At 33.3% G+C, this 27,246-nt stretch overlaps 2 protein-coding genes across 8 annotated transcripts in view; one reads left to right on the forward strand and one right to left on the reverse strand.

The window, feature by feature from the left end:
• Positions 1-212: 212 nt before the first annotated feature.
• On the reverse strand, positions 213-11,496 carry hhla2b.1 (HERV-H LTR-associating 2b, tandem duplicate 1). 2 transcript variants are annotated; one of them, XM_087309733.1, is made up of 8 exons: positions 11,461-11,496; positions 10,689-10,786; positions 9,024-9,260; positions 7,441-7,719; positions 3,437-3,757; positions 997-1,104; positions 854-910; positions 213-773 (listed from the first exon to the last, which is right to left on the reverse strand). In XM_087309733.1, exons 2-8 carry the CDS (start codon positions 10,759-10,761, stop codon positions 709-711), a joined length of 1,140 nt encoding a protein of 379 aa, XP_087165859.1. In that variant the 5' UTR covers positions 10,762-10,786; positions 11,461-11,496; the 3' UTR covers positions 213-708. The 2 variants fall into 2 exon arrangements, with proteins under 2 accessions (XP_087165859.1, XP_087165858.1); XM_087309732.1 differs by having other exon boundaries at positions 9,024-9,317.
• Positions 7,052-27,246, forward strand: part of LOC561083 (gamma-aminobutyric acid receptor subunit rho-3) — a 29,788-nt gene continuing 9,593 nt past the window's right edge. The window contains exons 1-4 of one of the 6 annotated variants that reach the window (XM_087309727.1): positions 7,052-7,248; positions 13,989-14,579; positions 22,351-22,463; positions 24,949-25,016. In XM_087309727.1, the coding sequence (XP_087165853.1) occupies positions 14,440-14,579; positions 22,351-22,463; positions 24,949-25,016 (321 nt within the window). In that variant the 5' untranslated portion in view covers positions 7,052-7,248; positions 13,989-14,439. Of the gene's footprint in view, positions 7,249-13,648; positions 13,910-13,988; positions 14,580-22,350; positions 22,464-24,948; positions 25,017-27,246 lie in introns of those variants that run through there. The other 5 variants (XM_087309725.1, XM_087309726.1, XM_087309724.1 and 2 more) reach the window with 5 other exon arrangements.

Below are 27,246 nucleotides of genomic sequence, written 5' to 3' on the forward strand. Positions count from 1 at the left end.
CAAACAAAAAGTATATATAACCTATTTTCTAACTAAATTGCTGTAAGTTGCATAGCGAAAAAAATGCTCAAAATAAATTCCCGATTGTATGATGTGTTTGAGAAAATATATATATATATGCAATCTTGCATAATTTGCGCGCTTCCTCCTGGCCTAAGAAATCAAGTCTGTTTTGGCTACATTTAGATATTTATGATTGAATACACAACATCTAAAATTTTAGCAAACACAATAAAGATTTTATTTGCAGATAAATAATAAATTATGGACAATTTGAGACAATATGAGTTTTTCCGCATAGTCAGTAATTTAAACCTTACATCAAACTTGGCAAACATTGCATTAAACTTTAAATAGGCCTATTTAAGTTGAATCCATCTCATATAAATGAAAAAATTAAGTTGAAACATGGTTAACCTCTTTAATGAGTTAAAATAACATAAAACAATAAACCTTGATTTATAAATTTTTAAAAGGCAGCAATTTAATTTAAATTAGAGTTTAACACTTTAAACAATTATTTACACAATAAGTATAACAATATTGATAATTATTATTATTATGAAATATATATTCTTTCAGTTTCTTCTTCAATTCTCCCAGGAAATCCGTCACTTTTCAGGATTTAATGACGTTCTAGATTGTGGTTCAGATTTTTGATGTCCCATATACAGCATGTTGCTGTAACACATTTCCACCCATTAATTCTCATGTATGTCCGTTTGTGATCTGTTCTTTTAAGCAGATGTCCTCAGCTTCAGTCACGGTGTTCGCTGTAAAGGACAGAGGGATCAGTGAATATAATGCAGTGAAATGAGGAGTATTTATTACATAACTGCTGCCATAAACAAACCTCTGACTTGCATTTCTGCAGCCTCCACATGGCTTTGACTGGACTTTGAACAGCCAGCTGTTTTGAAGATAGAAGTGAACAAGTATGTTAAACGGGAGTACAAATAATTCACAACACCTTTTAGTCATTTTAGTAATCCATACCTTTAGATTTAATAATTCCTGTGATGATAGCTGCAAGTGCAGTGACTGCCAGTCCTGTAATGACAGTAGGAACCCACCACTTGGTGGCGCTCTTGGATAGTCTTTTTTCTGCTGGACAAAACAACTTGTATGAGTTAAGGATTAAAGTAGCCTATTGTAAATATTTATAACCCAACCAATTATGATTCTACTTCTAATAACAAAAACAGACACTCTTAAACTATATTTTAGATATTGTTTTTCATTTCGCCCATAATCATAATATACTTTTTAAAGTTTAATTAATTCAATTATTTTAAAGGTTTTTCTTGCGTCTTCAACATAAGATGAAATGTTAGGAAAAAGGACACCTCCTTAACGATGACATTATTTAGGAAGTGACCTCAGTTTGGAAAGGAAACAACAGCACAAACACTGATTTCATGAAGGATTTTTATTTTTCCCTGGAACTGCTCTCCTGCTGTAATCTTTGACTGTGTCCCATGGAAAAAGCTAGTAAATTAAAACTTATCCAAAGCTAAAATCTACATGCAAATATAATCTATTTTAATTTGTTTACAAAGTTTTGCTTCTGTTTTTGTATTTATTGTTATGTTATAATTTATATTATTTAATTGAATTGATCTTTTTTTATCATTTGATTTTTTGGATGTGTGTTGATGTTTTTTTTTCAATTATTGTAATGATCATGGATATACTTTGTGCCTGAATTTATGTTAATATTTGTAATGTTTAATTACTTCTAGGATAAAATTAAAACAAACCAACACTTCGAAGGTAAGTGCAAATGGATTTGATTGATTCCCTTTGTGGGCAACACAGTGGCTCAGTTGTTAGCACTATCACCTCACAACAAGAAGGTTGCTAGTTCGAGTCCTGGCTGGGTCAGTTGGCATTTCTGTGTAGAGTTTGCATGTTCTCCCTGTGTTGGCGTATGTTTCCTTGGGGTGTTCCGGTTGCCCTCACTGTCCAAACACATGCCCTATAGGTGGATTGAATGAACTAAATTGGCCTGTTTTGTATGTGTGGGAATGAGTGTGTATATGGATGTTTCCCAGTACTGGGTTACAGCTGGAAGGACATCCACTCTGTAAAACATAGTAAATGTATTGACCTTTGTTTAGATCATGTCCATTGAGAAAATAATCTAATTATTATTATTAAATTGTGCCCAAACATGACTAGTGCACAGTTATGAATTACATATATACCATATACCAAAAATGTACTTATAATTACACTGTAAAACCCAAAAGGTAACTCAAAATATTGAGAAACCGATTGCAACAAACCATTTAAATTCAAAAACTAATCCGAATGAGTACTGTGAACTTAATCCATTGGAGTAAACGAAGCAATTTGAGCACAGTAAAACCTGATAAATGAAGAGAACTCAAACCAACCGAGTACTGTAAAACCCAATAAGTTAAGGCAACTCAAACCGTTTGAGGAAACCGATTGCAACAAACCATTTGAGTTATAAAACTAATCTATATGAGTACTGTGAACTTACTTTCTTTAAGTTGAAGTGATGAGGTATTTAATTAACACATTACCTTCAACACTGCTTTCAAATGAGTAGAATTAACTTTTAGTAAATTTTGAGCAAACTACACTAATTTCATTTGATAAAGCTGATAAAGTTTTATAGTGTAGCAACACTAGTTTGGTTTATGTATTAAAGTATTTAAATGTTCTCTGTTCTTTTACATAATTCATAATAAATAGCCAATAATTTGCCAAACATAAAATAGTTACAAATTGGCATGAGAGCATGTTAGTAATACAGTTGACAGTAAATGTCACTTGGTATTTTTTCTTACCTGCTGAAGTTACTGGCAAAATTCACAGGAAAAACAAAAGCTTCATACTCTCATAGTTTAAAACCTGCTTGTGAGGGAAATTTCTCACTTGTGGGAAAGAATAGGCTACACCTGCTTTTACACAATCACCCCTCCCACCATAGATAACCATTTAAAACGAAACAAACAAACAAACAAACAAAAAGTATGTATAACCTATTTTCTAACTAAATTGCTGTAAGTTGCATAGCGAAAAAAATGCTCAAAATAAATTCCAGATTGTATGATGTGTTTGAGAAAATATATATGCAATCTTGCTTGATTTGCGCGCCTCCTCCTGGCCTAAGAAATCATTGTGAGCAACCTACACTAATTTCATTTGGTAAAGCTGACTGTTGGGTTTTATAGTGTAGCAACACTAGTTTGGTTTATGTATTAAAGTATTTAAATGTTCTCTGTTCTTTTACATAATTCATAATAAATAGCCAATAATTTGCCAAACATAAAATAGTTACAAATTGGCATGAGAGCATGTTAGTAATTAGAGTTCGTACTATATGCTTTATGAGGGAAATAGTGTTTTTGTAAATTACACTTGTAAAATCCATAGTAGTGGTTTACAGAGTATAAGTTCTCACCGGTCATTGGAATGATGTTGAGCCTAATTTGGACCTGATGTTTAGTTTGTGGAGCAGAGATGATGCAGGTGTATGTCCCCGTGTGCTCCAGTCTCTGCGGGCTCTGGAGCCACAGTGACCCGTCTCCACCTTCACCCCCGGGGGTCACCAGCCGCACCTTCTTCTGCCAAACACTGGAGCTCAGCTGTGTGAGACTGTCGTAGGTGAAGAAGGATGTGGACTTGTATTCTCTGGTGAAGGACCACGTCACTGTGAAGTTCTGCAGGCTCCATGGGGCCACACAAGGTAAGATGAAGTCCTGTCCTTCCTTGCTGAATATTTCTGTTCAATTGAGAAATTGGTTAAACACCACTATAGTGAAAGTCATATTTTTGTGTCAAAAATGTAGTTTGAAACCACCATTGTTTCTTACTTCCACAAAAATACAGTTTATGCACTCATGCCAAAGTGTTTTTAATGTGTTCACACTTTGCAGGTTTGATGGTATAAAACAAACTCTAGTGTAATTGCTTTGTTAGTGGGGTTTGTTTAAATATGTGTATGTGTGTGAACGCTGTAATCTGAACGCTGGTGTGCACCAGATGATCTTTTACTTCAGTATGAGTGCAGCGCAAACCAAATATATCTGAATTAGGGATTATTTAAATGATTAGAAATAATCAGGTTTTGGTCAATTATTTAGCTTTTGCAATTTGTTAACATATTAAGTAACACGTAATAAACAAAACACACGTCATGGTTTAGAATTTTTTTAATGAGAATTGTGCCAGCTCACTAACCCAATGTCCTTTAGGTTTTCTGTCCAATGCATGACTAGTGTTATTTTTAGGTCTGGACATCCAATTATTTATTTATACAAATTTGCAGTTCAATTTTGCTATAGATTCAGTTCAATATTAAATCATGTGCATCCAATATATATCAGCTACAGATCTTTCTCAGGATAAATCAACCAGTGCTATACAATAGCGCATCCCAGTAAGCCGGTACAATACTATGATATTGAAATTAATATTACAAGCTGATTATAGGTAATTCATTGAAAATTACTCTTTAGAATCTAATTTGGAAGTCATTCATTAATTCATTTTCGACTGCTTTTCCGGGGATGGGTCACAGGGGTAGCAGTCTTAGAAGAGAACCCCAGACACTTCCTCCAGCTCCTCCAAGGGAATCCCGAGGTATTCCCAGGCCAGCTGAGAGACGTAGTTCCTCCATGACATGCCTGGAACACCTCCCTAGGCAGGCGACCAGGAGGCATCCGAAACAGATGCCCGACCCACCTCAGCTAACTTTTCCTAATGTGGAGGAGCAGCGGCTCTACTCCGAGCTCCTCCTGGGTAACAGAGCTCCTCACCTTATCCATAAGGGTGCGGCCTAACACCCTGCGAAGGAAACTCATTTCAGTCGCTTGTTTTCGAGATCTTGTCCTTTCGGTCATGACCCAAAGCTCATGACCATAGGTGAGAATAGGAACGTAGATTGACCGGTAAATTGAGAGCTTTGCCTTTCAGCTCAGCTCCTTCTTCACCACAATGGATTGGTTGCACCAATCCGCCTGTCAGTCTCACGTTCTATCCTTCCCTCACTTGTGAACAAAACCCCAAGATGCTTGAACTCCTCCATCTGGGGTAAGGACTTTCCTCCAACCTGGAGATGATAAACCACCTTTTTCCGGTGGAGCACCATGGCCTCGGACGTGAAGATGCTGATTCCTATCCCAGCCGCGAATAACAGAGATGAAATCCTGTGGTCCCTGAATCTGACCCTTTCCAGCCTAAGACTGCACCTAAAAATTCTGTCCTTAAAAATTATGAACAGAATTGATGACAGATAGCAGCCCTGCCGGAATCCAAGATGTACTAGAAACAAGTCTGACATATTAACGGCAATGCGAAACAGACTCCTACTCTGTTCATACAGGAACGAGACGGCCGTTAACAGAGCACCACTGACCCCATACTTCCAGAGCACCCCCCACAGAATGCCGGTCGAATGCCTTCTCCAAGTCCACAAAACACATGTGGTCTGGTTGGGCATACTCCCATGAACTCTCGAGCACCCTCGTGAGGGTATTGAGCTGGTCCAGTGTACCACGGTCTGGATGAAAACTGCATTGTCCCTCCTGGAATATAAAGTATATATATATATATATATATATATATATATATATATATATATATATATATATATATATATATATATATATATATATATTCTTCAACATCCAAGCTCCTTAGATGATTAAAATAAATAAATAATTCTTGAAAGAACTTTTGAGTAAAGGTGAATCATTTGGGACTCGAAGGTGAATCCTTCTTTTGGAACTTTTTTATGATTGTAATGTTTATTTGTCTAGCTAGCTATACAGTTATGGTCACTGGATGGCTTTCCTGAGGTAAGTGTAATGTTATGTGGCTTATTGTTTACAAGCTGGTTTATAGGTGTCTTAATGCTTGAAACATCGATTGAGTGATTTCCTCTGTTGTATTTATTTTCTTTCAAAGTAACTTCCGATGTTCATATTTGCGGCTAGAAAGCAGTAAAGTAGAACTATTTTATTTAAACTGAGGTGCTGATATAATTTGTCATGCCACTTATATATTATTGCTCATATCACTAATTATTTCAGTCTTTTTGTGGACTAATTTTGAAACATTTGGACTTATTCATCTTTAAAAGGAATAGTTCACTCAAAAAGTCATAATTTGCTCATCCTTCACTTGTTCCATACCAGCTGGAGTTTCTTCTGTTGAACACAAGGGAAGATATACTAAAGACTGTTATTTGACTAATTATTGACTTCTATAGTATTCCTACTATGGAAGTCAATGGCTACTTTTTTCCACTATTTTTCACAAAATCAATTAAGTAATTTTTTTTTAATTTTTGGGTGAACTGTCCTTTTAACAATAAGTGCATGTAGACATATATCTGTGCTTCAGGAGTTCGCACAAGTCACCTTTTGATGCATCCTTGGAAAAAGGGGCGGAGCAAGTACACATCCGGGAATTTTATCTGTACTTGGCAAGATGTGAACTTTGAATTGGAACAGTAGACGAAGGTTGATGACATTTCACGAGAACACAAGAACGCAAGTACAGACAAGAATGCATATTGATAAACAGCCAAAGATTAGATTACACAAGACGTGTCACTCATAGTTCTGAATGGGGAAAGTGTAATGGTTAACATGGCGAAAGAAGCCCCGCCTTCTAGTGCAGGAGCCAATCATCAATTGCTATCATATAGACTGAGGATTCTCTTGGTGAGGGACTCGTACCAGATGAGAGTTTCTGCAGATTTGGGTGATTCGAACATTTAAAAATGAAACTAAAGAGTCAGTTGTTGTTTAATGTTATTGGTGATTTCCTAATATGACATTTAATCGTAAGCTTGGCAAGCAATTTTGGAGAATTTGCCTGAATGAAATGGAGAATGGCTGCAGAATAAAATCATTTGCTTAAAGCAAGGGTGACCAACCCTGTTCCTGGAGATCTACCTTCCTGCAGATTTAAGTTGCAACTGCTATCAAACACACCTGTTTGTAATTATCAAGTGTTGTTCAGGTCCTAATTAGTTGTTTCAGGTGTGTTTGATTAGGGCTGGAGCTGAACCCTACAGGATGGTAGATCTCAAGGAGCAGGGTTGAGCACCCCTGCCCTAAAAGGACTTTGGTAAAATCCAAACACTTTTATTTTCACACTATAAAAACACAAGTATGTCATTCTGAATATCAAAGATGAGACTTAAAGGACAACTTTAGTGACTGCAGGTGGAATTTAAAATGCCACCAAGGTGTCATTTGAAAGGTCAGTAAGTTAGAGAAACACTGTGATGCTCTCTTTGCCTCCTTGTGTGTGTTTAACTGTTTAGTGGTCGCTGATGGAAAGATTTGGTGATGCAATATCATGTAATAATAATAATAATAATAATAATGATGATGAAATGCGCTGTAAAACGTCCAGTGGTCTATAAGCTAGCAGAGATCTGTGAGATCAAACCTTTCTCCTGCAGTGATGTCCTCCATGTCTGAGACCTGTAGAAGGATTGGATGAGGCAGATGTAGGTCAGGTCCTCCAGCTTCAGGAGTTTGCTCTCCACCGTGTACAGGCCTCGTGGGTCTGCAGTTTTGCGTGTGTAGGGGTGAAGGGCGTCCGGCTGAGCAGTTGGCTCTGTGAACAAGGTAATACGGGGGGCAGGGTAGATGTTTCGGCTGGAGCATTTGACTTCCTCAAAGCCACTGAGACCTGTCGTCTCCAGACTCACTGAAGTGATCGGGGCTGGAATGACAGAGTAAATTTATTCTTTCTTTTGTTTGTTGTGTCATCGTCAGTTTCATTGTGGTTGTTGGTGGAAAAAAATCTGTAGTAATGTTTTGCATTGGTCACAAACCCAGTGTTAATTAGTTTGGAGAATGCTACGTAGATAAACATTTTTAATTATTAATCTAACTTTATTTTTTATTTCTTATGCATAATACTAAGTTGATTTAATATTTCTTGCTTTCATATTTATTCATTCGTTTGTTCATTCATTCATTTATTCAGTTATTAATTTTTTTTCTCTTTCTCTCTTTTAGGCATAATGCTACGTTGATATTTATTCTTTCTTGCCTACATATTTATAGTAGACATTTTTCATTCAATTATTAATTAATTAATTCATTCATTCATTCATTCATTTTTTCTCATTTATTTATTTATTTATTTTGTTCTCATTCATTCATTCATTCATTCTTTTCTCTCACTCATTCTCTTTTCATACATTCATTGATTCATTCTTTTCTAATTCATTCATTTGTTCTTTTCTCATTCATTCCTTCATTCTCTTCAGATTCATTCAGTCATTAATTCATTCATTATCCTCTCATACATTCTATTATTTATTCATTCTCTTATCATACTTTCATTGATTCATTCTCTTCTCAATCATTCTCTATTCATTCATTCATTCATTCATACATTCATTCATTCATTCATTTAATTTTTCTTTCTTTCTTTGCTCAAGTATTCTTTTTTCATTCATTCCTTCATTCTCTTCTCATTCATTTAATCATTAATTCATTCATTTTTTCATTCATTCATTCTCTTATCATACATTCATTGATTCATTCTTTTCTCAATCACTCTCTTTTTATTCATTCATTTCATTAATTTTCTTCTCGTTAATTCTATTCTATTCTATTCCATTCATTCATTCATTCATCCGTTCATTCTCCTCTTCATTCCTTCCTTCATTCATTCATTTCTTTTATTTATTTCATTCATTCATTTTTTCTCATTCATTTATTCATTCATTATATATAATCCTAAATTTATGTTTATCCTTTCTTGCTTTCATATTTAGAATTTCTTCTAATTATCTTCTCATTCATTCCTTCGTTCATTCATTCATTCATTCATTCATTCATTCATTCATTCATTCATTCATTTATTCTTTTCTCATTTATTCAGCCAATAATAAAGTTTTTTTTTTTATCTAATGATCATTCAATGTATATATATTTTTTGCATTTCACATATAACATGATCAGAGTTGACTGCACAAAGTTAAACACTCGAAACATAAACTCATGATATCCCACCTTCCACCGTGACTATGATGATGTGCTCGCTGGGTTCTCGACTGCTCACCACACACCTGTACTTCCCTCTATCCTGCGGGCCACTTTTTGGCACATGAAGAGATGCATTACCAGAGGAGATCGTATCAGTAAATAATGACGTCTTGCTCTTGTGTTGATCTGACAGCCCGCTCTCCAGGTTGTAAGTGTGGATCAGGACGTTTTGTTTGAACCAGTAGATTGTCTCATCTCCAACTGCTTCAAAGACACAGGGGAGGACACAGTCTTCTGAAAACGTGCAGGTCACATGAACATCTAGAAGAAGTTAAATATGTTTCTTTATGCTAATCAGTAAAAAAAAAAGAGTGATATATCTAATTTAATTTGCCTTGTGAAATCTATGATTGCTTTGAAGGGTTTATATGTCTTTAAATCTGCACAAATCTGATACTTATGTGTCAAATTCATGGGACGCCACGATCTGTTTCTTAATTGTTTGTTTGTGTCTTGTTCTAGAACATCTTGTGATCTCTGAATTGACCTGAAAATATGTAGGTCGTAGGTCAAAAACAGGGCTGAAATGCTGGTTTCCTACTGTATGTGTCGATAGTCATCAGGTGATTAATCAGCCCAGTGTTTTGGCTGTCAGACTGTTTTTAAATTGAGAGCTTGCACTGTTTTTACTTAAACGAGTGCTGCGTTTTTGGTCCCAGTACAGGAATAGACCAGTTAAGTATTGTTTTGTAATAAAATATGTCTATCGAAGTAAGTCACGCATTAATGTAGCTTAATAATGACTTTAAGCCACATAAATCTTAGTTTATATCTGGTAAGATGTGCTACTTGTCTGATTTGATCACAGATGGACCAAATTAAATCGAGGTGTAAAATATTCCAGAAGCAGTTGATGTTCTAACTTCTAGCAATGTAAATGCTTAAAGTAAGTAATTAAATGTGTTTAAAGAGTCAGAAAAGAAAGCCTACTGTTGTAATTCTTAATCATTACAGGGTGTTTTGGAATACAATAGACAGATGAGATTACTAAAATCATACAATTGGTTTTAAATGCACGTGATTCCCTTTCCAAATTTTGACAACCCACATTATTCAGCATAGTTTTGTGGCTATCAACAACTATGCTTTCCATTGTCTCCTATCTGTATCTTGTGAGCTCTTTTTTTTTTTTACAATATTAGACTCAAGAATAAGTGAAAACTTGCCTCCATCTGCTCATATAAGGTGTTTGGGTGGGTGTATATAGGCTTTGATTTATTTAGACGTCCCAAATTGACCAAAGTTGTACAAAAAAGCAAAAGTACTTCAAGTGTACTTGTGAATGTTTGTCCATATTTGAACTAAAGTTGAGTTAAAAAACCCCAACAATTTTAGAATGTTTTGTTGGTAAATTTGTTAAGTATTTCTGTCATTTTCTAAAAGTAGCTAGTGTTTTAGTTATGCATCGGTTTAAATGAAAATCAGTAGCATTAACTATTTTAAAGAGCTATTAGATGTATTTTATTTTAGGTAAATGTTAAAATGATATTATGAGGTAAACGTAGTTATTTGAATATATTTAACTTGAAACAGCAAACAATGTTTATGGTTTTACTTTCATATAAATAGGAATATTAGGGAATATTTTAAAGAAGCTTTACTGCGTTGTAAAAAAAAAAAAAAAAGTTTTACCTGGAGTTTTCCCAGTTGTCTCAGCAATAATCCACACCAATATTAAACAAGTCCAAGACTGCGCTGTTTTCATTGCTTTCTGTGATTTAATGCTTGAACTATAGAGGAAAAAGCAGGGAGCACATGAAGACACTCATTTCATTTTCAAGCATTTATCAACGTCACTCTTTGTTTACCAGATATGTGATTGTTTTTAGCAACTTTCGCTTCAGCTGAAGGTCACCAGACATGTTCAAGTGAACTAAGAGAGTCAAATTCAGCATTATGTTGGATATTTAAAGAGATGAAACTTTTAACATTATGATTTTAACAATATGATCTAGAAATGTTATTACATTATTAGAAATATACAATCATTGTATTGTCATAGCGTAATCTTTACATTCTTTATCTTGCATAATTTTTTTTTGCTTTCTTTTGTGATATGACTAAACATATTAAGGCAGAATTTCTAATTGACATTAAGTTTAACTAAACAATTGCTCATCACAATACAGTATATACTGAAAAAAGCTAGATTTTACACTGGGAAATGGTTACTAAATTTCATTAATAATTTCAATGGAAGAAAAAAAATATTGCAAATAAAAAAAGGAATTAACCTTGACCTTTGTGAAACTTACTGTTGTATTTTTTACAACATTAAGTTTTTACAGTGAGCACATTTCATTCTCAAAATAATTTATTAGATTATAATAATAAAACTTTAAATACGTGTTATTTGCACTTAAATGAAGTGTTTGTGTTTTGATCGATATGAAGACAGACTCACGTGTGTGTGTTTTGACTGCGGATGGAAGTCTCTTCTCTGAAGGCGATCTAGATTGTGACTCGACTGACTAGTTTATTTTAGAATACACACACCTGTATCAGCATAGGCCTGCTACAGTTTGTGGGTGGAGCAAAAAACGCTCTTTGGACCAAATATAGTAGACGTTTTAATCATTTTGATAATGTTTTAAGAACAGTATTCATGTGTAAAATTATTTAAGTAAAAAAATATATTGTACTTATTTAAATTAAATAGATTTTTTTTTAGTAGAAGAGACATAATCTATAAAGTTTGGAGTGGATTTTAGTCATCTTTGTTTTTTATATAAATCATTAATTATGGATTGACTATGACAGATTGTGTATTTCTTTGTGTTTTTAATTTGCACTGGTTTACTTTAGACTTTAGCTAAATGTTATTCATTTATTTATATATCTGAGGTGAACGGGGCATTTTATTTTAAAAATAAGTATTTTATGGCCAATAAGGCTGCATTTATTTGATCAGAAGTAAACATAACAGTTATATAGTGAAATACTATTGTGATTTTTAGAATAATATAAATAAATACATTTTCTGTAATGGCATTCATTTTCAGCATCACAACTCCTGTTTTTATTGTCACAATGCCTCCAGAATGCCTTAATTTATAAACTCCTAATCAATTATTAAAAATCAAGATTATTATCAATAAAAAGTTGTAAAATGAATCAATAAACAGTTTTGTAAAAGAGCAACATTTATTTGTAATTTGCATTTGTCTTTTTATTAATAAAATAAAGCTACATTTCTTGGAAAAAGCTGAAAATAAAGCTACATTTCTTGGAACATACATTATTAAATTCTTTTATTAATGAAATAAAAAAATTATATCTAGTATACAAAACCTAAAAAAAAAATCATGTCATCGTGTCTGCTATTGGACCCAAGATTCTCTTAGCAATCAGTCAAGTTTGGTGAAGGAAAAATCATGGTTTGGGGTTTCATTCAGTATGGAAGCGTGCGGGAGATCTGCAGAGTGAATGGCAACATTAACAGCCTGAGGCATCAAGACATTTTTTTGCTGCCTATGACATTAAAAACCACAGGAGAGAGCAAATTCTTCAGCAGGATAGTGCTCCTTCTTATACATCTGCCTCTATATTAAAGTTAAAAGGACTAAGCCGGAAAGAAAATGAATTAATTATTTTGAGAGGATCACGTGCTTATGATTGCTTGCAGCTGGTCTCACATTATCCAATTTATGTTTTACCAATCAGACGATTCCTAAGCCACTATAAATACCCTAAGTTCCATATAACAGCCATCTTCGTTTTGAGGAATCCCCCTTCAACCCCTACTCCTCCTTCTCAATCAATCATCAGCTAAGTGTGAACTCTTTAAAGCTATATATTTGTTGGTTTACAGTGTGGCCTAAAAATGTGTCAATATAATTTTTTTAAATACAAAAAGACCTTAATTTAGTAATACCATGGTAACTTTTGCACAAAAATTTAAACTGTTATCACACCTAAGAAGTTGCTAATCAGACTTAAAAAAAAAATAGAATTACTTTCTTTTCACTTAAAGCAATATCTATTTTATGCATGCGTACTATGCAGTTTTTATGTATGGGTGTCTTGAGCGCATATACAATCATATTCTATATTTTATACAATTTATTTTAAGTAATTATAGCACTTAACTTTTTATAGAGACCAAATGATTGGTGCACTGACTGAAAGAGCAAGCACTTTTTAAGTTTCATTGTACGTGTGACAATGATAATAAAGATCTATTCCATTATTTTATAAAATTTTATATATTTTATAAAAAAACATTTATTTATGTTGTTAAACATTTATAATTAATGTGGTAACATGGTTCTGAATGGGGTTAAAATGTTGAAATAGTTTTTTTTTTTATATATATATATATATTTCTAGGTGCCATAAGAATAGTTTTATAGTATTATTAGATTTACTCATCTCTCTTTCTCTTTCTTTCCATCTTTGATTTGTTATCAAAGACCTTTTGTTAAACATTTAGCTATACAGTAAAAGTGATGCATATACAATATCTGTGATGATCTGTGGCTCGCCTCCTGCGCTGATCAAGCTGTAATCCACCAGATTAGGCAATCCACTGGGATTACTGGACACAAGCGAGTCAGCGATTGGTTTATGATTTTTTTTTCCTTCCCTCCTTTGTATCTGTCCATCCGGCACTCCTGTCATCCCTCCCATCCCCCCTCCAGGCATGCTTCTGTAATGTAATTGATTGTGTTAATATGATTTGATTGGTTAGCCCCCTCAGCTTTTTATAATAATAACTAATGATGGAATGTGCCTGAAACTGGAGCAGATCATCAGGTGATGACCGACCGGCTGTTCAGCAAAACACATGGGGTGGTTCGACTAGGTCTGCTGTGATGTACAAATAAATAAAACTGTGATATATGTTCCCAGATGTAAGTTTTTTTGTGGATATAGGCATAATCACATCAATTCACTCTGACATTTACATCTCTTGTTTATTCGTTTCTGTAGGTGCAGCGGATGAAGTGTATGGATGTGAATTAACAGGTATGACGTTTATCTTCACCAGGGACTGATGTGGAAATCCCGATTAGAGACGGTCCCGTCCCACTGTGTAGGTTAAGGGAAGATCCAGCAGCTACGGATAAGAGGATTTGAGAGGAATTAATGTCATTCTTTTATTACTGTAAGAATAAATTCCTATTGATTTATGTTTGGGTGACAAAGCAGCAGCATCGTGCTGGGACGTGCTGGAACACACACTCCATGGATGCTGAATACATGCTGTAGTACTAACTAGATTTCAGATTTACTGTGCTGAACATCGGCGGAGGTCATCAGGACTGCCGGATTGTCTCCCTGAGCCACTTGGCTGGGGTTTGCTTGGGATGGCCAGGACCCAGGAATTGTCCCGCCTTGGAGAAAGAGAGCCAGAAGAAGTGTTTTATCCTAGTATCTGGTCATGAAGCTGGTCCTGCTGACGCTCAGGCTGCTGTGCCTTGCTTGTTTCTGGCCCGTCGCCTTGGTCAACAACCACTACCTCAACCGGAAGAAAAATAAAGATATTTATTTAGTTGATCACGCCAAACACAGATTCAGAGGGTGAGTAGTGCTGAACTCTTTTGCATGTTCTGTATACACCTAAAGGACTTTTTGTGAATTGGAAAGTTTTAAAGGATTCTTTCTGAAACCTTTATTTGAGAGGGTTTACCATTTAAAAGTTTAGGGTTAGGAGCTTTAAAAGAAGTTAACTTTATTTATTTAAATAGGCAATAGTAAACATAAGCGCAATACCTTTTTCAGGAGACTTTAGTGAATTAAAAAGTCACTTTATAAAAGACTATAAAGATGTATATTTTCCTTGTGTAGATTTTTTTGTCTTGTTTCTAGTTCAAATATCTTACATTTCTTAAATCAAAAAGCATTTTGTAGACTAGAAAAACCAACTTACCAACGTAAGATAGACCAAAACTAAAAAACAATTAAGTGATGATGACGACAACTATAATAAACATATACTGACATTTTCGTTGACTAATAAAAACGAGACGAGAATGTGATTGAGAGATATATTTTAGTAAATATCCAGTCATAGTTTAATTTAATCGTGATAGTTTACCACGTTAAAACAAAGGGTTGGCTAAATAATTGCACAATTCTGCATTTTCAGATGGCTGCTTTTCTTATATGTGGATTGTTTGTCGACACATAATTAATCTGACATTACAAATGATATAAGTAAACAATGCATACATTTTTTGGTTTTCAATGGAAAAGCTATATTCCATATTTTAATAAGTTAGAAGATTTTGTATAAAAAATGTTTATAATATTTTTGTTTATAATATGCTTATAACATTTACAAATCTATTGTAGCCCATTATATCTAGAGCAGATTTAGTCGACTAAAATCTTATGAAATTTAGTAGGCTAAATCTAGACTAAAACTAAAATGATTCAGAAGATTAACATATGACTAAAACTAAATCAAAATTTGCTGTCAAAATTGCTGTCTTGTTTTAGGAAACAATAAGCAAGTTTTTCCTTACAACAAGCTAAATAATCTGCCAATGAAGGAAGCAAAATAGTCGAAAGGAAAAAGAAGATTATTTTGCTTACCCCATTGGCAAATTATTTAGCTTGTTTTAAGAAAAAATTCACTTCATTTTGGCACAATATTGCTTAAAACAAGACAGTATTTTTGCCTGTCTATAAAAAGCTCCCTGATTACTTGGACTAGAAACAACACAAAAAAATCTAAGTAAGAAACACATTTTGGCAGTGTGATATGTTACTTAATATAACATTTAAATAATAATGCTAATTACATCTCTGTGAAAAATTGTAATGTATTTACCTACTAATTTGTAACAAATTGCCAATGAAAGAAAAAAATAATGATACAAATTGAGAATTAATTTGAAAATTCTTTGTAGTTTCTCGGCATTTACAATTTATTTGTGTAATGTAGTTACTAGCTATGTAGTTATAGTAAAAAAACAACAACTATTTGTTCTGCAAGCTATTAATGACATTAATCATAGATTTTAAATAGAAGTGCTGTCATTTAAAGCATAAAATTACAATTTGTCCAAATAATGAAAAGGTGCTATTTTTTCAGATGTTTATATTAATTTTTTGACTACCCAATACATTTTCTTTGTAAAATATCAGAACAGTTAAGGAAGCAATTTTTGAAAACAAATGAAAACATAAATTTTTTATTAACGTAGTCCCTTTATTCATCAGAGGTCACCACAATTTATTCAGTATATGTTTTACACAGCAGATGCCATTCCAGCTGCAACCCATTACTGGGAAACACCCATACACACTCACATTCTCACACATACACCCTAGCCAATTTAGTTTATTCAATTCACCAGTACCACATGTCTTTGGATTGTGGGGGAAACCAGAGCACCCAGAGGAAACCCATGCGAACACGAGGAGAACATGCAAACTCCACACAGAAATTCCAACAGGCCCAGCTGGGACTCTTTTCGCTTTGAGGTGACAGTGCTAACCACTGAGCCACTGTGTCGCGCATATATAATATTTCCCTGTGATATAATATGTTACATTTTAATTTTAATTTCAGAAAATGTGAACATATGGGTGTTTTTACTTGTAATGAACCTAAAGTTGATTAGTTTTTTAAAAACATGCACTTCGGGGATTAAATATTACATCAGTTTGCCAGAATGGTTCATTGAGTGAACAGATGGGTGGTAATTAGGAAAGAGTAAATAAGGGTTTAATTACACCAACACCAGGTTTGAAGGTTTTCTGTCTCATTTAGTCTGGGGTTTGACAGCAAAATAATGTTTCTTTGGGGGATTTCTGAAAGATGTGACTGTCATTAAGCACTATATTATAAGCTGGAAGATAGTCAGTGTTATTTTGGTGTCACTGGTATAAGTAATTGTTTTGTTTGTTTAATTAGATTTGATACATTTTTCATTTGCACTTGTTGGTATTTTTGTCCATATTTATTTATTTGTTTGTTTGTTTGTTATTTATTTCTTTAATAATTAATTTATTTTTATATTAAAGTTTACTAAAAGTTTTTGACTTACCCTTTGAGGTAATGATGAGAAATGTGACCATAATCTAACGCAGAAGGAATGGCAGAGTATTATGATATGTGTCAAAATTGTGTAAAAAGTGTAGTTTGATATGAACATGCTGAAAGTTTAACAACCAAAATGTGTCCCTGACTTTAATACATCTCTTTGCATATATTAAACAAACTTTAGATTTGTAAACATTACTTTCAATAACATTTGTGTTTTCTTACTTATGGCGTAAAGGCTTAGTTCACCCTAAAAATAAAAACGGTAATAAAATACTTACCCTCATGTGGTTCCAAACCCCTGATATATCATCTTTGGAACACAAATTAAGATATTTTAGATTAAATCAGAGAGTCCCTCATCCTCCATAGACAGCAACACCGACACGTTCAAAGCAATATGAGTGCAAAAAACATCCAACCATATTCTTCAGTTGTTCAGTCAGAATATTATCTGCATGTTCAGGGCATGTTCTGGCCGGTACGGGCCCTATGACAACATTTTGTGGGGGATTGTCATGGATGAAAGTGAAGAGTGGGGGAGCTGGGCAGATCGCTGCTTGGGACCTAACAGTATCTCTGGGTGCCCCAAAATGGCCTGGCCCATTAGAATCGTCCTTCTCCCCTAGCGGTGCCCCTATGCATGATGTTGCAATCTGTCGTGTTGCTGACGTATACCACGAATACTGCTTCTCATGAACGTGCACCCTATGTTGACACTGAGGAAAAGACACCATTGAATAAAGATGTTATTTTAGTAACATCCACAACATGATGTCATGGGGCCGTACTGGTCAGTGCCACCCATTTGTGTTGTAAGAAAAATTCTAGTAGCTTCATAATATTTAACTGAACCACTGAAGATACATGGAGTGTTTTGACAATGTTTTTTAAACTTTGAACTAGTCGGAACCATTCCTGCCTAGGGTCAGAAAGCTCTAAAATTGGAATTTAAAACATCCACAGATCATTGAATTGCTTCCATGATATTTTTTGTACACAAGAAATAAGGCGTGCTTGAAATTTGCTGTTGCTGGTTGTATGTAATTACAGCATAATGAGTTTCACACTATCTCAGGAGTGCCCATATTCTTTCATCCTGTAATTAAAACCATTTCGGTGCCATCATCTGGGTTTTCCTGTCATAGCTGAGGATGGAGAGCAGCCAAACTGCTTTTTTGGCAGTGAAATCACGCCTGCAGAGTTTCCTAAAAAGCCTTTTCACTGTGCCAGCCAGGTTTTCCAAGTACAGTTTTTAGTATGCGTCATTGAACTGCATATGTATCCAATTCTCATCATTACTGATTTGAGGCGTCTGCGCTCTCACATTTTAGTTTTTAAAATATAGATTTCAATATTGATCATACTCTGTGTTTTTAATAAGCACAGTAATGTACAGCAGTTTCACTCAATGCATTGAGCGACTGTTGTCCATTGTTGTGTATTTGTTAGCATGATTACATAATGAGTTCATCACATAATTATTAGTTAGAGGTTTCATTTAGTGATTGCACTTCAGTGTGCAATTAACTTCGCCATGTAATGAGCACAGCGTGATTGACAGTATATTTGGGCTTTCAATTAAAGCTCGCAGAGGGAAAGGATATGTTAGGGGAAACATTGTAAATCTATGAGCGTCCTTCATTAGGTACTGCTGCGTTTTTGGCATATTCCTTGTCTTATCATTCTCTGAAAGCAGGGTGGCTTCTGAACCCCTTCCAAACCATAGATCATTTTCACAACCTGGCACACAAATACAGTTGTATAACAAGCTGCTCCTTGTAAATCATTCCTCTAATGGCGGGGTAATTATTTCCCTCGTTCACATGCTGGAGCACTGAGACAGATGTTTGGTGGGTAACATCTTCACATGGAAGCAAAACATCAAAGGCTCATTAAAAGAAAATACTGCTGACATTTTTGCAAGATTAATATTACATTGCTCATTGCACATTTTATGGTGGCTTCATAGTAAAACGACAAGTGAGCGATGCCAAAAAGCATGTTTAATTTTCAGAAACAGGAATAAAGCTGTTAAATTTTATATTTTGCTGAAAGATGTCAAAATAAATGATGTTAATGTTAAAATAAGGAAAGAAAATGATGAACATAAAAAGTGCATTAAAAGTACATTTTCTGGAGTAATCATTTTATTTATTTATTTTTTACATTTATTAGTGCATGAAAAATGTATTAAGCATAATTTAGCAACTCATTTGTCATTCTTTGGCTAAGAAATTACTCCCAAAATGTATTATTAATACAAACCCGATTGAAAAATATTTGGCACACTCTACAAATTCTGAATAAAAAATTGAATGCAATTTTTTTTAATTGCTTTTTTTTTTTTTTTTTACAGTAGAATATAGATAACATTGCTGAACATTGTGTGCATAGCATTGCTAAAGATAACAATGCAGAAAGTGAGAAATTTTACAATTTCAGGCCAAATGTTAGCTCATTTGAGATTTCAAGCCACATTTCAAAAAAGTTGGGATAGGTAGCAATAACAGGCTTGAAAAGTCAAATGTCCATATTAGGAACAGCTGAAGGACCAACTTTCACAGTGGTAGCGTCTCTTAGAGGGCAAGATGGCCAGAGGATGACCAATTTCCCCAATGCTGCGCCAAAAAAATAGTGAAGCATATCAGAAATGAGTTTGAAGTCATCACCATCTCACATGCATATCATCTAAAGATTCAGAGAATCTGTAACAATCTCTATGAGTAAGGTTTAAGACCGGAAAACCATACTGGATGCGTGTGATCATCGGGCCCTAAGATGGCACTGCACCCCAAACAGAAATGCTACTATAATAAAAACACAATATAGGCTCAGGACTACTTCCAGGAAACATTGTTGGTGAACACAATACACAATATTTAAAAATGATCCAGAAGAGCAGACATTTTCTCTGGGCCAAGGCTTATTTAAAATGGACTGGCAAAGTGGAAAACTGTTCTGTGGTCAGACGAATCAAAATTAAAGTTCTTTTTGGAAAACTGGGACACCACGTCATTCAGACTAAAGAGGACAGTGACAACCCAAGTTTTTATGAGTACTCAGTTCAGAAGCCTGCATCTCTGATGGTATGGGGTTGCATGAGTGCGTGTGGCATGGGCAGCTTACACATCTGGAAAGGCACCATCAATGTTGAAAGATATATCCAAGTTCTAGAACAATGTATTCAGACCTTGTCTCTTTCGGGGAAGAACTTGCATTTTCCAACATGACAATGCCAGACCACATACTGCATCAATTACAACATCATGGATGCCTAGAAGGATACAGATACTCAAATGGTCAGCCTGCAGTCCAGATCTTTCACCTATAGACAAAGAAGACCTAAGACAGATGAGCACCTTGTCTCCTCAGTTCCCAGACGTTTTCAGACTGTTGTAAAGAGGAGATTCCTCACAGTGGTAAACATGGTCTTGTCCAACTTTTTAAAAATGAAATATTAAATCAACTTATTTTCAACTTAATATGCTACAATTTTCGCAGTTTAAACATTTGACATGTCATCTTTGTTCTATACTAAATAAATATTGAAATTAGGAACTTCCACATCATTGCATTCAGATTTTATGCACAGTTTACAGTGTCCCAACTTTTTTGGAATCGGCTTTGTAGTTTTAGAAAATTGTGGCCATCTTATGCTAATTGATTGATTAGTTTTTAGCAACTGCATTCTGACTAAATTATTACGATATTCCCAATATTCAGAAAATGAAGTACCAATTGTTCTGTGCTCTATTTTCCTTAAATGAGAACAAATTAGTAAAATGTGCTGACATATTTTTTAAGTTATGGTGACGCATTGACAAGCTAACAATTTTTAGTTCCCTGAGCAAAACTTCAAGCATTCTGTTGGCTAGTCAGGAATCTTTTTGTATGTAAATGGAATGTCCCTGCATTGTATTTGTTTCCTAAAAATAACTTAATAGAAACCATATATGACTGGTAAAGGGATAGTTCATTCCAAAAATTGTGTCATTATTTACACAAAACCAATTTGAGTTTCATTTTTCCTGTTAATCACAAAAGAAGGTATCTTGAAGAATGTTGGTATAGCTGGAACCCATTAAAAACTCATTCAAAAATATTATGAAAGACAGTGGGGTGCCAGCTACCAACATTCTTCAAAATATCTTCGCTAAGCTTTACTTGAAGGGGCATTCATAAGACATCAAATCTTTATAATGTGAATGAGATTTTCATGCATGCTTATAACAACCGCTTTAAGCATAATTAGCTCAGTTATGACATTTTAAATGCAAAGATGAGATTGTTTTTTTATGACACCTTGACATAAACAAATACATCAAACCTGTTTTTTGTAGTTGTCATGACAACTTGACATTACCAAGACAACAAACTTTGTCATAAATCTGTCATAAACATGATTGGCACGAGGCACTATATTATGTCGTGAATGTCATAACACTGTCATTAATATATATATTTTTGACCTCAACTACAGTGGTACAAGCTATATTTGTCATTTAAATGTCAATGTAAATATCTATGACACTGTTACAAATTATTTGACAGAGTTTTAATGAGACATTTTATGATAAATACACACATTTGTTCAAATGAAAATGTGATCAGAAAAATATTCATGACAATTATAATGATAAGCGTGTTTATGAGAGATTTAGGAGAAGTTATGTTTTCTTGTAATGTCAAGTTGTCATGACAAAAATGAAGACAGGTTGTGATGTTTTTATGTCATAACAAACGGTATCATCTTTGCATTTAAATGGTCATAACTTAGCAAATGACACTTAATAACAATTTTCATAAGTATGCATAAAATCTCATTCACATTCATGACGTGTCATATCATGATTACAAATGTGTTATGACTTATGAACACCCCTTCAACTAAAGGGTGACCATATCTTCCTTTAATTTCAACAAAACAAATAAATGCATAAAGGTTTTATCCTACACAAGGTTTAGTAAATAGTGAATTAATTGCAACTGTCTCTTTAAACAAATGTCCTGTATTTGCAGAGATCCAGGTATCAAGCAAATGCAAAGAGTAAAATATGCTTATGATAACAGTATTGCTCAAGAAATCATACAAAAGTAAGACTTTGTTTAATCTAGTCATAATTTGAGAGAAAAGTACTGCCTGCACTGGTAACTTTCCGATGCAAGCTGCAGAGAATTGTATGTATAGGTATATATTTGTAGTTTTATAGAAATATTGATTGCTCATTGAGCCCATAGAGGTGTAAAAATGCTCTTTGTGTTTTCCTAATGAGCCTTTTCTCCTCATTCTTTCAGACGGATTGACTACAAATTGAAGCGAAAGGACAGCACCAAGTCCCTCCTCATCAAAACAGAACAGCTGCTAAGAATCGAAGACCATGACTTTGCCATGAGGCCTGCGTTTGGAGGTTAGGATACGCTGTTGGTTTTGCTCCAGTTATTATCCTGAAAATCACAATTAGAGTGTTCTTTTTAATAAACCTGATTAGAAACGGACTCTACCATTTTGCTGTGTCAGAGGGCAAAGGGAGACAGGCAATACCATCTCTCTATTTAGGACAAAACAGCCAGGGGTGCCTTTGGTGGGGTGAGTGTGGTGCTACTTTCAAACATGACCCAGATTGTGTAAAACACACATCAGACAATGTGTGTCACAATGGGTGTTGAGCACACAGATGCGCTTTGGTGGATGGTAATCTGGATTACATCCCAAGCCTGTTAAAACAGATGCAAGATGTCACTCGGAGATCATTTCTGCTCATATTTGAACACTTACTCAGATCCATGCTTAGAATATAAGAATGCCATTATAGTGTATTTATTCTGAATACACACCAATCTCCAAATGTCAAGATAAATTTCATTAAAATAAAAAAGTTTTTTTTTCTACCCACTGAAGTAATCATTATGTTAAAGTATGCATAATATCTTAATGTGTTATCTTTTATATGGTAATGACATTTGTTTATACAGTTTTATAAAGGGTCATATGAAAAAAAAGTGCAAAAACTGATGCTAAAAATGAGCACTTTTCTTAGACTCATGTTTATGTTGAGTTATTTTGTTTTAAAAACCATGAAAAGAGCATATTCTTTGCCATAAACGTGACATTACTGAACCCACACACAACTGCCTGTTAAAATAGCTAATTTTTAAAGAAGATTTCAGACTGCCTTTAGAGGTTTTTGCATCTAAACTCTTCATATACTCTGTAATTAAATGCTCTTTTGTTTTATTATTAATCATATTGTCAGATTTGAAGTTTATTATTATTATTTGTTATTATGGTCTTCAATAATAAAAACCTGTCTGGTCTTTTCCAACATTTACATAATAATATAAAATAAATAAACATAATCACATAAAATTGTTAATAAAATAATAATAATAATGATAATAATAATAATAATAAGCCAGTCCACAATAAAATAAAAATGAAAGTTTTACTTTTTAAGTTTTGTGCTTTTACTGTTAGTTTCATGCTTTTTTATTGTTCGTAATTTTAAAGAAATTATTTTGTTAGAAAAAATCTACATAGGCAGAAGTAAATCTTTAAAAATTCACAAAGACAACTGACAGTTCATTACCGTTTTCTTTTTTTTGTGCCTTTTATTATGCAACTAATGTTTTTAATTTACATATTGTCTGATTTGAAGTTTATTAGGACACTTCTTTTTATTAGAACCTTTAATAAAAAAAACCTGCCTGACACTTTCAATATTTAAATATTATTATAAAAATAATAATAAATGAAAAGCACAACCAAATAAATGAGTAAAAATAAATTATAATAAATAACCAATACACTTAAAATATTAATTAATTAAAAGTTTTATGTATTTATGCTTTTGAATTGCATTATATGATATTTGTAGTAATTCTTTTAACAATACTTTGTGTAAGAAATAATCTACACCTGCTGAAGAAAATCTGTAAAATTTCACAAAAAGAGCTGACAGTTCATAACCTGATTTTTTTTGTGCCTTTTTATTATGCAACTAATGTTTTTAATTTACATATTATCAGATTTGAAGTTTATTATTAAGGACACTTCTTTTTATTAGAACCTTGAATAATAAAACCTGTCTCACTCTTCCAATATTTAAATATACTATTAAAATAATAAATAAATAAACAAATAATCACAACCATATACATTTGTAAAAATAAATAATATTAAAATAACAAATAAACTAAAAAGATTAATTAATTAACAGTTATGTATATTTTTGCTTTCGAATGGCATTATAAGATATTTTAGTAGTTTGAAATAATATTTTTTGTGTAAGAAATAATCTACATATGCAGAAGGAAACCTGTAAAATTTCACACACAAAAAAATAATAATAAAAAATAACTGGCAGTTCATTACTGATTTTTATGCCATTTTAAATAAAATAATTTTGTTGACCAGCCAAAATATTGTTTCAAACTACTTAAAAAAAAGAGATTGAGCTCTCATATTGCAATTTAATCCCATAAATATATGAAGCCGTTTTCACAGCACAGGTGCACGGATGCAGTTTTTGCAGTTTAGTTATATGTGCTCATAAATGACAAAAAGAAATAGACACTAAATATGGCAGCAACTCTGTAATCAAAAATGATTATATTGTTTACTTTCAGCCAGCAGGGCGGCGCTCTAATCTGCCAATGTTTTAACTAGAAATAAAGAGAGTAGTTTATTGGCGTGTGGGCTTCGCTTCACATGATTAAAGAAGATTGAGAAGTGGAGCTTTGAATGGTGTCCTTCAGGGGACCACTGTTAATTAATGATGGTACAAATAGGATTAGAGTAACATTTTGAGCGCCGTATGCTCTCTCTGTTGGAGTGAAGAAGGCGGAGGATATCAAAGCATTCTGAACCGGTATGCAAATGTGTTGTGTTTACAGGATCTGCCATCCCTGTGGGCATTGATGTGCAGGTGGAGAGTATAGACAGCATCTCTGAAGTCAACATGGTAAACGTCCACATTCTCTTTTTTATGTCTAATGATTCAGATTTTCATAATGGTCATAATTCTTATAGCACTTATTTTGAATGAATGAACGAGTACAATTATTTAAATGAAATAAATCATACAATTAAAGTCAGAATTATTAGCCACCTTGAATTATTAACCCCTGTTTATTTTTCCCTAATTTCGGAGAGAAGATTTTTGCATCACATTTCTGAACATAATAGTTTTACTAACTCATTTATAATAACTGATTTCTTTTATCTTTGCCATGATGACAATACATAGTATTTTACTAGATATTTTTCAAGATACTGTAATAGCTTAAAATAACATTTAAAGGCTTAACTAGGTTAATTAGGTCAACTGGGCAGGTTAGGGTAATTAGGCAAGTTATTGTATAAAAATAGTTTGTTCTGTAGACGATAAAAAAAATATATAGCTTAAAAGGGTTAATAACTTTGACCTTAAAATGGTGTAAAAAAAAACTGCTTTTATTTTAGCCAAAATAAATCAAATAAGACTTTCTTTAAAAGAAAAAAATATGATTAGACATACCATGAAAAATTCCTGGCTCTGTTAAACATTATTTGTTTGCTTTATTTATAGAGCACATTTAAAAACAACAGATGTTGACCAACGCTTTACAAAACGACCAACATACAAAATCTATATTTGTCTATATAAATTAAACAAAATATGTAAAACTGATTAAAATTAATTAAGTGCAATTTTAAAGCAAGAGACAGAAAGTGATTTTTTAAATGAGACTTAAAAGCACCCAGCGAGGAGCATGACCTGATATGTAAAGGCAGACCATGCACAGACAAGGGGCTATGACAGAAAAAGCCCGGACACCTCTTGATTTTAACCCTGATTTGGGAACTAACTGGTTTTCCTACCTGATTGGCCTTAATAAAGTATGCCAGTGAAGAAGCTCACCATTCACATTATTTGGAAAATATTTGAAAAAGTAAAACAAGAGGGCTAATAATTTTGACTTTAACTGTATATTTAAAATTAATTAATTAATTTAGTATAACTGCAGCTCAATAAGAATTTGAAAGCGTGATACTATTTTTTCTGCTAACATAACTATTTGTGATATAAGTATTTATAAAATAACTACACTGATATATGAATATCAATTTAGCGAGTTTAAGAAAGTTATTGATTCACTTGCACCAATTAATTTGTTTAGGAAACAGACAATACAGTTGTATATACACACACACACACACACACACACACACACACACACACACACACACACACACACATACAGTAATAAATAAATAAATATATATATATATAAACATATGTATATATATATATATATATATATATATATATATATATATATATATATATATATATATATATATATATATATATATATATATATATATATAATGTAAACCATAAATATCAGTAATTTTATTCAATCACATCATAAGAATTATTGGTTCAAGAATTAGACTATTAAAAATGCTGTGGTGTTTAATCTCAAAGTTGGATAAGAAAATAATCCAAAATTATTGGATTTGTCCATATTTCACCTAAATTTTGGGTAAAAGCAATGCAGCATTTTATTTATTTATTTTTTTTTTTTGCAGTGTAGTTATTGTGGGAATCTCTCTGCCTCCCAATTTACATACTATCTGTCCTAAATAGTATTCAAAAATAGACTTAGTATGTCCCAAACCATAGAATGTTGAAAAGACTATGCCAAAGGTTCCCGGGTGGTTTACTATTTCCTTTAAAGATTCGAAGTGTAGAACCATCCATATGCTAAATGTTTATATTGGCCATGAATTTGATTTGAACTACAAACCCAGGTAAAACGTGTAAATAAAGTACAAACATGGTGGAACAACCGTCAAGTAGGCTTCAGTAAAGATGTTTGAATGACTATTAATTAATATCTAGCTAACTGGAAAATTATTCAATCACGTTTTCTGTGTTATATTTCATATGCAACACCAATGTTAACTTATTATTAAGATATGTTCAGACATTAGCTTCTGAATGCAAAATTATCCTAAGACCTGAGAAGATTTCTCTGCATGAAAGACTCGCAAATGTCAGAATGTACTGCTGCTTTTCCAATAAGGTAGGTATTAAAATATGAAAGAAATGTGGATGATGTATTGAGATGATTGACAAGACGTTACTAAGCATTATAAACTAGGTAGTATGTCTTAAAACTTGCATACTCTTCTGTCAAGTCAGC

The sequence above is a fragment of the Danio rerio genome, chromosome 24 (assembly GCF_052040795.2).
Source record: "Danio rerio strain M-AB ecotype USA chromosome 24, GRCz13ab, whole genome shotgun sequence".
NCBI classification, from domain to species: domain Eukaryota; kingdom Metazoa; phylum Chordata; class Actinopteri; order Cypriniformes; family Danionidae; genus Danio; species Danio rerio.